Source organism: Sus scrofa, chromosome 1 (assembly GCF_000003025.6).
Source record: "Sus scrofa isolate TJ Tabasco breed Duroc chromosome 1, Sscrofa11.1, whole genome shotgun sequence".
Lineage (NCBI taxonomy): Eukaryota > Metazoa > Chordata > Mammalia > Artiodactyla > Suidae > Sus > Sus scrofa.
The window spans coordinates 18,358,627-18,375,652 of record NC_010443.5 but is presented as its reverse complement, the minus strand read 5'-3'; the positions used below and the strand labels follow the sequence as shown (position 1 = coordinate 18,375,652).

General features: G+C 34.1%; 1 protein-coding gene across 3 annotated transcripts in view; it reads left to right on the top strand.

The window, feature by feature from the left end:
- The window catches only part of STXBP5 (syntaxin binding protein 5), a 168,925-nt gene that overhangs the window by 137,098 nt on the left and 14,801 nt on the right, over positions 1-17,026 (top strand). For all 3 annotated transcript variants that reach the window (XM_003480238.4, XM_003480237.4, XM_021072127.1), the window contains 3 exons: positions 4,819-5,058; positions 8,109-8,478; positions 8,757-8,922. In XM_003480238.4, the coding sequence (XP_003480286.1) occupies positions 4,819-5,058; positions 8,109-8,478; positions 8,757-8,922 (776 nt within the window). The remainder of the gene's footprint in view (positions 1-4,818; positions 5,059-8,108; positions 8,479-8,756; positions 8,923-17,026) is intronic.

The window sequence follows — 17,026 nt, the reverse complement described above, 5'->3', positions numbered from 1 at the left end:
TTATAGAAAGTGTGTGATTATGAGTGAGTTGTCATAATATCTTCCTTGACAGTAAAAGCAAAAGTTTCTGTTCCTGAAGGTAAGAAAAACAATTTAGTAGGACCCTGTAGTATCACTGGTGTTAAGGGAACTAGAATTAATTATAGACTGTAGGATAACATATTTTGAGAGGAGTGTAGTTCCCTTCACCATATACCTGAAAGGCACAATTTGATCTCAAGTGTTTAAAAAGGCTTACATTATGCATTTTTTCCCAAGAGGATCCAGAGTTTTCATCAAACTCTCAAAGAAGCCTGTGATTTCAGTAACACCTAATCTACTAGTTAAAATGGTTCTACATCTTTTAGTATCCTAAAAATATGAGAAAACACATGTAGAAAAAGTACTTTTATAATTAGTAAAAAATACATCAATTATTTCTTAAAAGAATGTTCACACTTATGAATTATTTAAGTAATTTAATCCAAGTGTATGCTCTCTGCTTTTATAGATCATCTTTATTCAGTTTATCTTTTACTTGAGTGCCCATGTATTTTAATACCCTAAGCCAATTATGATTTTGAATAATATATACCTTGAAACAATATACATGTTGCCTAAATAGTTTCCCTTCAAGTCATTGGGCTATTAACATGTTTTTTGGTAGAGATTTCATAGCTGGTTATTTTATGTTGACCAGAGAGTGAGTGGGGAAAACAACTGTATTGATAGCTTCAAACTGCCAAATGCTCAAGTAGCTGAGCTGCTGGACTGTCCTGCAGCTTTGGAAGCTTCTGCGAATACAATTCACTTTTGTTTATAGGGAGATTGAGCAACATTGTACTTTCACTGTAGCTTCATCCTGGACTCCATGGCCCACGCAGAAGCCATGGATGATGTTTTTAGACTTCTGATGTCACTTTTCAAGTGTCAAGAACAGGAGGCAGAGTATCAAACTGTTATGTATTTTGATGTGAATAGGTTTTTTGTCCTAATTTTTACCCTGACCAAATTCACCTTTTGGCATTATGTTTTGATTGGGGAGGAAGTGGGGATGTAGAATTTTGTTGTATAAGTGTCTGTGTGGGCAGGAGAGTGTGATATATACAAGTGAAATGTTCTGGGCATCCAGATAACAGGAAAACAATGATTTTATGACATGGTTTCATCAACTAGAGGTGGATGGAGGCATTAATGACAAATTTTTTTCTGACTTTAGATCTACCAGAAGGACTACATGTTCAAGTTTTTTTTTTTTTTTTTAAGTCTAAAGACGGAATTTTTTTAAAAAAAAATTATTAAAGTATGGTTGGTTTACAGTGTTCCTTCAATTTCTGCTGTACAGCACAGTGACCAGTCATACATATATAAACGTTCTTTTTTTCGTTCATACTGTCTTCCATCGTGTTCTAACCCAAAAAACGGGACTGAACTTTAATGCTCAGTAGTAACCACAACCCTCCACTCATATGATACTGGTGACATGACTAACCCTTATCTGTCTGGAGTTGCCTCACAGGAAGTTTTAGACTTGAACATGGGCACAAATCCAAACTCTTCCATTAACCGTCTTATCTTAACTTGTCTGAGCTCCTTATTTTAGTGTTTAAGTTGTTGTGATAATTCTTTTCAGGGATATTATGTGGATTCAATAAAATAATAAATGTAAACTTTATGATAGTGTGCAGCACATAGTAGGCCTTAATTAGAGGTAGCTGTTTTCATTTCTGCTCTCATTACTAGAATGAAAATGAAAATTTCTATTCCATTTGTTTAGTTTGCCCAGTTTCTAAAATTTAAGCCACAAAACCCTACAACATTTAACTTAATAGCAGTCAGTGGAAGTTATAATTCATGAACTGCTCAAAATTCTAACTTGTTTTCAAACAGTTCTAGAAAATAGGAGTTCCCGTCGTGGCGCAGTGGTTAACGAATCCGACTAGGAACCATGAGGTCGCGGGTTCGGTCCCTGCCCTTGCTCAGTGGGTTAACGATCCGGCGTTGCCGTGAGCTGTGGTTGCAGACGCGGCTCGGATCCCACATTTCTGTGGCTCTGGCGTAGGCCGGTGGCTACAGCTCCGATTCAACCCCTGGCCTGGGAACCTCCATATGCCGCAGGAGCGGCCCAAGAAATAGCAACAACAACAACAAAAGACAAAAAGACAAAAAAAAAAAAGAAAAGAAAATAAGCAGCCTGATTCTTTAAGTTCAAAACTGATTCTCATTCATTTTTCCATATTAATTAGCAATATGAGTGTCTTTGATTATCTGAGTTTTATAGAGAAGTCATAAAAATGCAGTTATAGTTTTTGAATTTTATATTGTTAGCCTATTAAATTAAAATAATGTTAACTTGGCCTATTAACATTTTAATTATAATTATTGTGAATTACTTATTTTAATAGATAACAGCAAAAGGTTTTTATACAGCTTAATTTATATTGATACATAATATCAGATTTTGTTATACCACTCATTCTTATTTTTATCACTAGGTTACAACTGATAAAATAGGTGAATATGTCCATTCACCTTGTATATATATGTTTTGTTAGAGTAACAAATATTTTTATTATTGGAAAATAAATTTAAAATTTCTGTTATTTTACTAAAATGACTTTGGAAACATAGAGTTAATACTTGGAATCAATATCATATGACAAACTCATCCAGGAATGAGCTGATGCTTATAGAAAGTTGTTTCATTTACATTAAGTAGTTCTTTTCTACCGTATCATAATCTGTAACAGGGGGTGCAATCTCAGGCAAAAGAAAAGTATTTTTAGAAACTATACTTAGAAACAACCCATGCCTTTGCCATAACTAGTGGCTTTATTGTTTTTGGAGACTAGAGAAAATCAGGTTGTATATAATTATATTTGGGGGGAATATTTTTAACTCTCATGAATCTAAATTTGATTACCAAAAGCTTTTTGGGGGGTGTAAGTAAGTTTTAATTATACTTCTTTATATATGACTTAGAAGACTTGAATGTGTTTTTATTTTTCACAACACTATGAAGTCATTTCTTTCACAGTAGCATTGAAAACATGTGACTTGAGGAATCACTTACTAGATGTGAACAGTAGAAGCTACTAGCAATTTTAATATATTCCCAGTGGTACAGCAGGAACACATTGCTTTGTATACTTTCAACTGTAGATCTGTCTTCAGCAAATATCTGTTGAATACTTTTATATTCAAGGCTCTATGCTAAGTTCTGCAAGGCATCAAAAGGACACAGCCCTTGTTCTCAAGAAATTTACAGTCACATTAGAACAAGGCTAAGACAAGTCAGAAATCACTACAGAAAAGTAAAATTAATGCCCTAGGAGAGATAAAAAGCTCTCACGATTCAGGAGAAAAATAACTGTATATGGTTTTAGGAATCAGGATAAACTTTATGAGGATGACTGTACCCTAGCTGGAGAATAAGCACCATCTAGATAGAGAAAAGACAGATGCACCAATGAGAATGAAAATCACAAGCAAAAGTCTAAAAGTAGATAAATGCCGATTACATTTGGAGAACATTGAATTTATTTCCCACAAAATAAATTTGAACAAAAGCAGGGCAGCACTGGCTGATAGGGCCAAGAGGGTAGGTTGGAGATATTTTATGGAGAGTTTGAAAAACCTGAGAAAGATCGTAAAAGGAACCATTGAGGATTTTGAAGATAGAGGTGATAGAATTAAAACTGCACATTGTCAAATTTAATTGAGTTATGATGCAACAGTGACATAGTGAAGGTGGGGGAATCACTTGGGAATTATGGTCACCACGAATGATGATGAAGACCTAAACATAGGGTAATGGAGGTTGACTGGTAATGAAAGGAAGGAAACAGAAACATTAGAAAAGCTTAGGACTTGGCATCCCGTCAGAGACATGGATAAAGTGAAGGGAAGAACCAGTACTGCTACTCATTTCAAGTGTTATTTTTAGGAGAACAGAGGTGTCATTAATATAAATTAGTGCCATGAGAAGAATTTAGAGCTTTGAGGAAGTGATGTATTTTGACTTTGTATAGTGAGACATAACAGGAAGAACTTCCTATAGGCATTTGGAAAGCTAGTCCAAAAGAAAAGAAACCAGGGCTTGAAACAGTCGTGAGATTGGCTAGAGAGAAGAAGGTAACTGAAGACAAGAGGGGGTTATTAGTATCATTTATAAGTATCCCTGTCATTACAGACAGAGCCAGTAAAGAAACTGTACCTAGCATCAGGTGTGAGCCAGGTACCAGTTGTACATTTTGATGAAAAATGCCTTAGATGAACGATTACAGTTAAAATTGCATTCAAGAAAAATAAAAGTAAATTTTTACAGATTAAGGCTTTCATATGGACAGAATTGAAGAAAAAAAAAGTCTATCATACAGTAAATTTGAAGGTAGAATCAAGAGTACCTCTAAATGCACTATTTAAATGTAAAAAATTGAAAATACCCACTTTTCTAGTTCTACCTAATCATTAAGTTGGATTACCAAGGAAGAAACGGCATCATGAGAAAGGAAGGTAGTAAGAGCTAATATTGGAAAAGCAGCCAGATACCAACAGAAAGCTGCACCGAAACCAAAGAAATCACACATCCAGAAATTCACTGGGACACACCCATCCCAGTTCTGAGAAGTGTGGATTTGTCTCTTTGTGTTTTAAGTTTGAGCAAAGGAAGAAATCATTAGCATAAAAGTAAATTGTTTTTCTCTCCAGTTAAAAGAAAATTAAATATGCTACAGATTTTGTCTTTTTGTAGATTAACTCTCTGGCAAAATTTATACCAAATAAAAAACACGGTATTTTATAACTTGAGCAATCTCACAGCATTCGAAATTATTTCAGATATAAAAGATAATTCCTTCAGCCGATCACGGAGTTCAAGTGTAACCAGCATTGATAAAGAATCCCGAGAAGCCATCTCTGCTCTTCATTTCTGTGAAACTTTTACTCGAAAGGCGGATTCATCCCCTTCCCCATGTCTGTGGGTTGGCACTACGTTGGGAACAGTGCTCGTCATTGCACTGAACCTTCCCCCGGGAGGAGAGCAGAGGCTTCTTCAGCCAGTAATTGTGTCTCCAAGTGGTATGTATGCCCTGGTGCTGTCCTTCTGTTGAAGATTTGCTTTACTATAATCGAGCAGAAGCCTTTGCTTTTCATTTTTGAATCAGTCTGAGAATTCTAAATGGGGATAGTTATAATCATGTTTTTAATTGAAGGAATACATGGAATAAGCTTCCAAATATCATTTATTTATACAGCCATTCAGGTTTGGCATTTTTTTTAACCCTTGGCTCATGCCTAAAATGATTACTAGGTAAGAAAATGAAAAAGAAGAAAATTTTTTTATTGCATACTAGGATACCTCAAAATATTACCTTCTTAAGCAAAAAGACAAAAGAATATTTTTAAACATTATACATTTGGCTCTTTCTAACTCTTAAGTGTGAAATCTTAAAATAGACTGTTTTTATTCCTTGAAGAATTAGAAAAAGTGACTTAATAGAAATTTTTAAGAAGAAAAAATGTGCAATCTTCATATATTGAAAATGAGATTGAATTTATCAATGAAATCTGATCGGTCTGGAAAAAACTGAGAATTCTGGTTTCCATTATTAATTTAAGCTGAGCTAGATAGGGGAAAAAAAAACATAGTTTTGCTCATTAGTGTTATTTGTCTTTATAGTGGGTCACCAGAATATCTGGAATTTAGAATTAAAATATAATTATGATTTTTTTTCTTTATTTTTTTGTTCTTTTTAGGACTGCACTCACAGCATATGGAGGTTCCCAGGCTAGGGGTCTAATTGGAGCTACAGCTGCCAGCCTATGCCAGGGTGACAGCAACACCAGATCTGAGCCATGTCTGCGACCTAGACCACAGCTCACAGCAATGCCAGATCCTTAACACATTGAGCGAGGCCAGGGATCGAACCTGCAACCTCATGGTTCCTAGTCAGATTCATTTCCACTGAGCCACGATGGGAACTCCTAATTATGATTTTAATTTTCATTTCTAATTTTTTTTAAAGGAATAGTTTGATTTATTCATTCAGCTCAATATTTTAGTATATAGTGCATGCCTAGTTGTTAGAAAAAGTTACTTAATGATGCTATTCTTACTAATCTCATTTCTTATTAGTAAACAACAAGTCTATGTACTGGAAAACAACTAGAAAGATGAAAGTCAAAGTGCTAACAGTAATTATCACCAAATAGTGGGGTTTTTAGTAATTTTTATTGTTTGTACTGATTTGTAGTTTCTAAATTTTCTACAAGAGTTTGTGATAAGAAAATAAATGTTTCCAACAAATAAAAATGAGAGGGGGGATTAATATGGATAATTTAATATTAAGTGCAAATAAAATATTTAAGATTTTTCCAACCTGCAATAAAATCAAATTAGCTATAAATTTACTTTAATATAAAATAATTTTCATGTGTAAGAAAGAACCTTTGGATTTCTTTTCAATAGTGGACTCTTCGAAGTTAATTTTGAATAAGATGCCTATTTTAGAATATAACAGTAGCACTTATATTATGTTATATGTATTGGAACTATGAGAAGAAAGGTGTTTTCCACACAGGTGAGTTTCTATTCTTAAGAGACTGAAATGGTTTACTTTGTCCCTTCAAGAGGAGAAGTGAACAGTTATCATTATCCTGCTGAAAAACATGCTATAATCCTGCCAAATATAGGATCTGCATATATTAAATAGTATCTTGGTACATTTTTAGAAAATCCATGTACCACGATTATTATATCATATATTTTCATGTGAACTATATAAACCATTGCCAAATCATCAAATTGTTAAAAATAATTAAACTGTCCACTTGCCAAACTGGGACAATAGACTAATGCCGTATTTAACAAATAAAATGCAGGATGCCCAGTTGGATTTGAATTTTAGATAACAAATATTTTTAATGTAAATACGTCCCATGTAGTATTTGGAAAGATAATGCAGTGTTTTGAATATACTTATACTAAAAAAGTATTGATCAGGTTTCTGAAATTCAGACTTAACTGGGCATGCTGCATTTATCTGGCTACTGTGCAATATACAAAATATATAAATGCAAAGAAAAAAGGGAGTGATATTCTGTGTTCTAAGAAAAGTTTTGAGAGAACATTGGGATCTCTTCCTCTTGGAAACAAAAGAAAAAGAATACATTTTCTTCAAACTATAAAATATTATATAAGTAAAGTCATAAAATAAAAATAATCTTCTAAAGTAAGAACTGGAATGCTATATCAATTCCATACCCTCCCTTCTGTTGCTTTCCACATCTTTCATATTATGGTATCATTTAGCTTACTTAGAAATGAACATAAAGCATATTTAACTTTTTAAGGATATGGAAGAAAGGGAGTCCCATTAATTAAACTGCTAAATTAAGACTGTAAGTTGATCAAAATAATGCTTTGAGTATATTTGACATGTATTGGTAAATAGCTTAGAAGGAAATTATGATTTTTTGAAGTAATGTTTAGAAATATCTGGAATTTTTTTTCTCATTGACCTTTTAGATCAGTTCTGTCCATTAAAAATGCAATGTAAGCCATATATAAAAGTAAAAAATAACTGAAATTAATTTTAGTAACATATTTCATTTAGCCCAGTCTATGCAAAAAAAATCATCATTGTAGCATGTAATCAGTATTTTTATATTATTGAGGTATTTTCTTACTAATTTTTTTGTACTCATCTTCAAATCCAGCATGTATTTTACTCTCATAGCACGCCACAACTTGGACAAGCTGCAGCTGAGGTGCTCTGTTAGCCACATTGGCTAGTTGCTGCCACATTGGACCATGCGGCTCTAGATGCTACCTACTTACTCTCATTCTTGATGGTATTACCCTCTCCAGGTGTGAGACCTAGTTCTAGACATCCCAGTTTTTATCTGTTTGGTAGCACTTATCTATTTGGGGCATGTGATATTGAAATCTTCTTCCAGATTCAAATATCACACTTGATCAAATTTGAATTCCATCAGCAATCCAGTGCACAATTTCAGTTCAATATACATTCTGTGTATTTTTGAGTGTCTAGTACATGTCAAAGTTGGAACAGATATATTTACGTGTCAATTAAAATCTTTGTTATCTACTAAAATTACAATTTTAGGTACTATCTTGAGGTTAAAAGGGGCGATCCTGAGAATGGCATTCCTGGATTCCACAGGCTGCCTAGTGCCACCTGCCTATGAATCCTGGAAAGAACACAATGTTCCTGAAGAAAAGGATGAAAAGGAGAAATTGAAAAAACGAAGACCCGTCTCTGTATCCCCCTCCTCATCTCAGGAAATTAGTGAGAACCAGTATGCAGTGATATGTTCTGAAAAGCAAGCTAAAGTAATTTCACTGCCATCTCAGAACTGCGCTTTTAAGCAAAACATTACAGAAACCTCATTTGTGCTTCGTGGAGATATTGTTTCATTGAGTAATGGTATCTGCCTTGCCTGCTTCTGTGCCAACGGACATATTATGACTTTTAGGTAAGAGTTAGATATTTTTTAAAAAACATAAATGTATCATTTCCTCCCTCAACACATGGTATTACAGAATTATATTCAGTTTTAAAGAACAGTCTTATATACAGAGATTTTTATTGTCATTCTGTTAATATTGAAAAGGTATGTGGAAAACAAATCAGTTTTCTCTCTCACTCAAGTAGCCTAAAACATAAGTCCCTGCCATGTTTACCTTCTGTAATACTTTGTTCAAGACTAAAACCTGCCTTGTCTTTTAACAAGTTTTTAATTTTTTCCTCAAGTTTGCCAAGTTTAAGGCCTCTATTGGATGTATATTACTTGCCCCTTACCAATATGCGGATAGCCAGAACGTTCTGCTTCACCAACAATGGACAAGCATTATATCTTGTTTCACCTACAGAAATCCAGAGACTCACCTACAGTCAAGAGACCTGTGAAAATCTTCAGGTAAATCACAAAAATATGACTATAATTTCTTCAGAGGTGAAATATTTTCTAAGGTCCCTTGTGTTGTCCATCCCTTATACTCCCAGGAGTGTACAACTGAGTCTACATGAGAAAATTCACAGCCTTTATTGAGACTTTCAGAGTACATGCTTTGGGATTGATGATAAAGTGTATTCATCACTCTCTTGTTCTAAGAGGGACTCGCATCTCATTGATCCAGTTTTTTTCTCTCCAGTGATGGCAAAGAAACATGAACTATTATATACATTTTGTACCCAGTCTCCACATAGACTAAATACCTATTATATACAAAAAAGTCCTTTTTAAAAAAGTATGTTAATGTGAAAATGATGTTATCTATTTTAGGGTAAATTATGCCATCTGTTCTCATATACTCTATTCACAAGGATATATACTCATTATAAGAAAAAATAAGGCTTGACAGTTTTCCTCTGAATATTTTTGTTGATCTGTTTGTGAGAGACTACAAATTCTTTAAATTCAAAACTGTATCTTTTTAAATATTTGAGTGCCTTTTGTGCTAGCATATATATTAGAAATGATCAGTTTAGTTTCAACTTCTTTTTGTTTGTTTGTCTTTTGTCTTTTTAGGGCAGCATCCATGGCGTATGGAGGTTCCCAGGCTAGGGGTTGAATAAGAGCTGTAGCCGCTGGCCTAAACCACAGCCACAGCAACATGGGATCTGAGCCATGTCTGTGACCTGCACCACAGTTGATGGCAATGCCAGATCCTTAACCCACTGAGTGAGGCCAAGGATGGAATCTGTATCCTCTCATGGATATTAGTCAGATTTGTTTCTGCTGAGCCACAACGGGAACTCCTAGCTTCAACTTCTAAAATAAAAGTGCTCTCGAAATATTGAGCTAAAATGTTAATTGATAACTTGATATTTAGAGGAAATTATTATCTAGGGGAATTTTATAGTGAAAGTTTTTATTAGCCCCATTTTACTGGTTTATAAATTTGAATTTGTGTCTTATTTTTGCAACATGAGCTTTAGAGTCAAGAGCACTGAATTTCAGTCCCAGCCTTGCCAGTCACACAATTATGTGACCTTAGACAAATTACTGCATTGGAGCTTCATTGTTTTTAAAATGAGGATAAAAATAATACCTAATGCCATAAGGCCTGATGTGAATTATATGAAACAACATAAGTAGAGTGCTTATTAATTATTAGCACAGTGCTCAGCACAGAATTTGTATGTGTCAAATGTTAGTTTTATTTCAGTAAGCTGCACTGTACTAGAAACATACTCCTAATGATATTATAAATCTTGAGAGGGAAACAGAATGACACATCTGAAATATTAAATTCCTATTTACATTTGGGTAGAAGTATATTTTCAGAGATTCCTAAGTTTCTGAATTAAAATTATGCTTTTTATGGGAAAGGTAGAATTTCCTTTAATGTTTCCTTTCACTAGTAAAATGTTACTATGTTAAGAAATAATATGGACAGTTGAATTCATTTTGATCTGAAATGTGGTCTTAATTCAGATATTCAAAATTCTAAACTTCATTGCTTTTCTGTAATCAGTTTATTCTGTCCTTTGATCAGTGTTTGATTATTTCAGTAAAAATCAATAGCAGCCCCAGCAAATTTTACCTATTTATGTTTAAATGAACTGGCCACTTAATAGTACACTCAATTTATTTTAATAACTATCTGCCTTCATGATATGAAGATAAATGAAAAATGAACCCTGTTCAAAGAGTTTATGATAGAATGTTTTCTTTAGGCAATATTGACATTTTATTTACCTCTATGTTTTCAGTGGCTAGAAATAATGCCTTGGCAGAAATATGTTGATTAAAGAATACCATGAACTTTATAATACATTGTGCACTCATTTAACTTTAACCAAAAAAATAAAGAAGATGCTCACAAACATTAATGGGGTTTTTATCCAAGATGGAATAACAGGAATCAGATTAACCCTCCTGCCTGAAACAACACCACCAACAACAACAAAGCAGACAAAAGCGTGAGATAACAGCTTTCTAGTTTTCAAAAACATGAAATAATAGTTTCCAGGCAGTGAAAGAAAGTAATCCCTGAGAGACAGGAATCAAAAGAGATACCCCGGGATTAACTCCTTGATAGAGATCAAGAACATAGAGCTGCACAGAGAGCCCTGAAGATCTACAAAAGGTCCAAGAGTATTTAGTAGAGTTCTGTTCAGCACATGCATGTGGATAAACCCTCTGGCCAGGGAAAGAACCGTCTGCAAGGAATAGAGAAGATCAGAGGGAATGGTGCCAAGGGTCAGGAACAGGGTCTGTTCCCAATAGCCAGATGGAAAAAATGTAATTTCATGAGTGTTTTCACTTCCTAAGGCTGTAATAAATCACCACAAACTTGGTGGCCAAAAACAACGTACATTTGTTCTTTCACATGTCTGGAAACTGGAAGTCTAAAATAAGATTCTCTGAGCCAAAATCAAGGTGTTGACTGGGTCACGCTCCCTCTTCTTCTCTAGAGGAGAATCTGTTCCTTGCCTCTTCTGCCTTCTTGTGGTTTCCAGCATTCCTTGACTTGTGGCCACATCAATCCAATCTCTGCCTCTCTGGTCATGTTGCCGCCTTCTCTTTGTGTGTCCAGTCTCTCTCTACCTCTCTTAAAAAGGCACCTGTAATTGGATTTAGGACTTATCCAGTTAATTCATGATAATTTTGCCCATGGAAAAATACTTACATATACAGAGAGCATTTTTTCCTTACAAGGTAGCATTTATAATTTCCAGGAATTAGGACCTGATACATTTAGATGGCCATTATTCAGCATACTTCAGTGGGGAATTGGGTAAAGTACCCAGGAAGGTCTTGGCTCACTTCTGAGGAATTTTTAGCCTTAAATTGAGCTCTACTCCAGAGCTGCCTAACAAATCATGAAAGCAAGACCTCAAAGGTCGAAAATGTTTCCTAGTATCCCAGAACGAGGCTCAAGAAGACTCAAAGTAAATTAAAAAATATCCAGCACCCAAAAAAGTAAAAATCATGTCTGACATCCAGTCAGATGACCAACCATGCACAGAGACAGGAAAGCATGACCCATAATGAGAAGAATAGAAGTCAGTCAATGAATCCAAACCAGAACTGAGAGACATTAGAATTAACACAGAAGGACATTAAAGCAATTTTAACTGTATTCCATATGTTTAAAAAGAGAAGTGGAAACACAGAAGATATGAAGGACCAAAATTGAACTTCTAGAGATGAAAATCTACAGTGTTTGAGATGAAAAATATACTGGGTGGAATTAACAACAGATTAGACATTACAGAAGAAAAGATTAGGTAACTGGAAACCGTAGCAATAGAAAAAAAAAAAAACTGGGTGTTTATTCTTGGCAAATTTATAGCACTAAAACACCTGTATAGAAAAGGAGTTCTCATCAACTCAGTGACTTCAGCTTCCACCTTAGGAAACTGAGAAAGAAGAGCAAGTTAAACCCAGAGTGAGCAGAAGAAAGAAAACAATAATATCTAAGTGGAAATCAGTGAGATAGAAAACAGGAAAAAAACAGAAAAACATCAATGAAGCTCAAAGCTTGCTCTCTAAAAACAATAAAATTGGTCTCAAGCCAGACTGTTTATGAAGAGAGAAGTTAGAAATTACCCATATCAAGGAGAGAAACGACTACTGTAGATTTTGTGTGTTAAAATGAATGATATGGAAATACTATAAAAAAACTTCATGACAGTAAGTTAAAAAGCAGATGAAATGCAGATTCCTTGTGAGATACATACTACCAAAGCACACTCAAGAGAAAGTAGACAACCTGAACAGCACTGTGTCTATTAAGGGAACTACAGATGAAGTTAGAAACACTGAACAAAGAAAATGGCAGGCCTGGGTGGCTTCATTGGTGAATTCTGTCAACATTTCAGGAAGAAGTAGTTCCAATTCTACACAGAACTCTTCAAAAAATTAAGTGGAGAAATGCTTCCCAACTTGATAATGGTAGGTTCATAGAATGTGGTACCAAAACCAGATGAAGACATTAAAGAAAATTGCATGTAGACCAAATATGCTTAACAAATATAGATATAAAAATTCTAAACAAAATTTTAGTCGGTTGAATCCAACAATAAATCAGAAGGATAATTCTGGTCATTGTAACTCATGACCAAGTGGGGTTTATCCCAGGAATGTAGAGTTGACTTAAAATCAGTAAATGTAATTTGCCATATGAGTAAACTAGAAAAAAAAATAGGAAGCAGTTGATGTAATGCAGCATCCATTCCTGCTTTTAAAATATCAAACAAGGAATAAATGGGATCTTAAAGGGCATGTAGGAAAAATCTGCAGTTAACATAATACTTAGTAATGAGATACTGAATTCTTTTTCTTTAAAATTGGGAGCTAGAAAAGGATGTTCACTCTCAGCACTTCTGTTCAATGTTGTATATAAATAAGGTTCTAGCCAGTGCATTCAGGCTGGAAAAAGAGAAGTTAGCTTGATTGGAAAGGAAAAAATAAACCTGTTCTTATTGACAAATGAGATGGTCATCTATATAGGAAATCTAATGAAATCTCCCCGTAAAAACTACTAGAACTAATAAGTGACAAAGGATGAAAGATATGACAAAGACAAGGATGCAGGATATGAAATCAACATGGGGGAAATTTTTCTTTATTAGCAATGAAAATTTTGAAAATTTTTAACACTATTTGCAATAGCAACAAAATATATGAAATACTTTGGGATAAATCTGACAAAAAATATGAAAGACTTCTACACTAAATTCCACAGATTAATTGGAACAACTTTTTAAAACCTGAGTAAAGTAGAATATATTCCTGTGTCAGATAACTCAATATTAAGTTATTGATTCTCCCAAAGTTGGTCTTAGATTCAAGACATATAAATTGGAAATGTATGAAAGTAGGCAGAATAGCAGAAAAACACAGAAAAATAATAAAGTTGAAGGGTGACACTACCTGATTTTTAGAATAATTATAAGGTTACAGGGACCAAAAGGATATGATCTTGACATCAAATTAGATAAAGAAATCAGTGGAACAGAGTAGAGAATCTAGAAATGAACCCACACATACCTGGGCAACTAATTTTTTTAAACTGAAGTCTACTTGATGTACAGTATATATGTTACAGTTACATGTGTACAATGTAGTGCTTCACAATTTTTAAAGGTTATATATACTCCATTTATAGTCATTATAAAATATCAGCTATATTCCCTGTGTTGTAAAATAGATTCTTGTAACTTCAGCTTTTTTCTTAAGTCTAAGTATAGTTTCAGTATATATTTTCTTAAGTTGAAAATATATATTTAAACTATATTTTTTCTTAAGTTGTATAGTTGATTTACAATATATTAATTTATGATATATTAGTTTAAGGTATACAAACAGTGATTCGGTATTTTTACAGATTATACTCCATTTGAAGTTATAAAATATGGACTATACTCCCTTGCTCTACAGTATGTCCTGATGGCTTATTTATTGTAAATTTAGTAATCTGTACCTTTTAATCTCTTACCCCGATATTGTTCCTCCTCCTTTCCCTCGCCCCACTGGGAAATGTGAATTTATTCTCTGTATCTGTAGTCTGTTTCTGTTTTGTTGTATTCATTAGTTTATTTTTTAGATTCCACACGTAAGTGACAAATACAGTATGTCTTTCTCTGTCTGACTCATTTGACTAAGCATAATATCCTCAAGGTTCATACTTGTTGCAACTGGCAAAATTTAATTATTTTTTATGCCTGAGTCATATTGCATTGTGTGTGTATGTATAGGGGGGTGTGTGTGTGCGTGTGTGTACACACATATATTGTATACATCCCCCCACACACATATACCACATCTTTATCCATTCACCTGTTGATGGGACACTTAGGTTGTTTCCATATATTGGCTACTGTCAGAGAGGCTATCATCCAAAAGACTACAAATAATGAATGTTGGTGAGGATGTGGAGGAAAGGAAACCCCTAGTACACTGCTGGTGGGAAAGCAAACTGGTGCAGCCACTGTGGAAAACAGTATGGAGGTTCCTCAAAAAACGAAAAATGGAACTAACTTATGATCCAGAGCCAATCCACTCCTGGGTATATATCTGAAGAAAACAAAAACACCAATATTCATTGTAACATTACTTAAAGTAACCAAGCTCTTTTTTAATACATCAAATAATCGCTGACTTAATAATTTTGATTAAGAAAATTTAAGACTATTGAGTCTAAGTAAATATCTTCCAGGATAACCATAGCAATGAATTTCAGTATTGCTATGTAATACATTAAAGAGAACATAAACAGTTCAACGTTAATCAAGTTTTTACAGGGAGTACTTGGAGTATTGTTTATAAGTTACAATCTTGAGGTGTTTAGGATAGTTATTGACTTAATTGCTTACACTGAATTAATTGGTTTATACCAAATAAATTAAGAGCTGTAAACCATAATTCTAAAGTGAGGTAAATTTTTGGAGTTCCTGGTGGCCTAACAGTTACAGATCTGGTATTGTTGCTGCAGTGGCTCAGGTCACTGCAATGACTCAGGTTCAGTCTCTGGCCTAGGAATTTCTTTATGCCACAGGCACAGCCAAAAATATAACTTTTTTTTTTTTTTTTTTAGGGCCACACTCGTAGCATATGGAGGTTCCCAGACGAGGGGTCTAGTCAGAGCTACAGCTGCCGGCCTACACCACAGCCACAGCAACATGGGATCCCAGCCGCGTCTGTGACCTACACCACAGTGCACAGCAACGCCAGATCCTTAACCCGCTGAGCAAGGCCAGGGATCGAACCCACAACCTCATGGCTCTTAGTCAGATTCGTTTCACTGTGCCACAATGGGAACTCCCAAAAATAAATTTTTTTAATTAAGTTAAAAAATAATAAGGTGAGGTAAATTTTTAAAAGCGTATTTTTATGTTATCACTCTTTATATGTCATATTCTTTAGATTTAGCATAAAAGACACTCAGATGGTAGCTGTTTTCTGTTTTTGTTGTATTGATTTAATAGCCACAGTTTAAATTAGAATGTGTGAAGTACAATATAAAAATGATTGAAAATATGCCTAAAATCACCTTTGCTATGTAGGCTAATATAAATTTGAATTAAATAATAGATATTAGTGTAGTATATGGTAGGTTTTAATAAGTTCAATTTATTGATTTCAGGAAGTTTTTCACTGTAGTCTTAACTCCATTTTATAGAAATCCAGAGGAAAGAAAATTAAAATGTAAAGCTTTCAATCCACTTCAACATTATACATGAAACTCTGTTGTATGGTTTTAATATCATCTCCTCTCACTTATAATCTGGTTGGAAAGACATCATTAAAATGGATATATCTAAAAGTGAAATCTTTGGACATCCTTTATTAACTTTTAGCCTAGACCTAAGGAAGACACTCACAAAATACATACTTTAGCTCCAACTATAATAATGTAATATCAGAATACAGCAGAACTATGTGGAACCAATCATGCATTTGTCCTTTGTATCATAGCTACTTCTCTTTAATGGGCAGAAATGCAATCCCAAAGCCTCACTATGCTTTTATTTTACTTCTGAAGCTTCCTAAAGCTGCCTTGTAAATAATATTGCTACCATCCTTCTTTTATAGATATTCCTCTTTCCCTCTTTATGTCTTATCTACAAAGTCAGTAAAATGTCAGCAATTTTTCTTGTCTCCTGACTTATTTTTACCATTTCTGTGCTCTGAAGAATATTGACAAAAGATTCAGAAACATCTGACAATGTAGAAAGAAGCCTTTACATCTCCCTGCCTGATTTTCGAAATTCCAAATTTGTGTTGGCGTAATTCTTTTCCTAGCTTATGTTTATGATGAAAAGAAGTCTGTGTGTCTTTCTAAATTGCTAATTTTCTGACTCTAAGCTAAGGTGATAATTCCAAAGCTGTGTATCATCATTACCCTAGACTTTTCAACTTGCTAATAGATTTTCTTTCTGATGTAGGAAGATCTAGGTAATAATCCAGTTACCAATTCTTGATGATAAAGAGTTCTGTGAATATATTGTCCTAAAGATTGGAATCTGCTTACAGTTTAAGCAGGAGTATCATCTTTGTTTGAAATGTG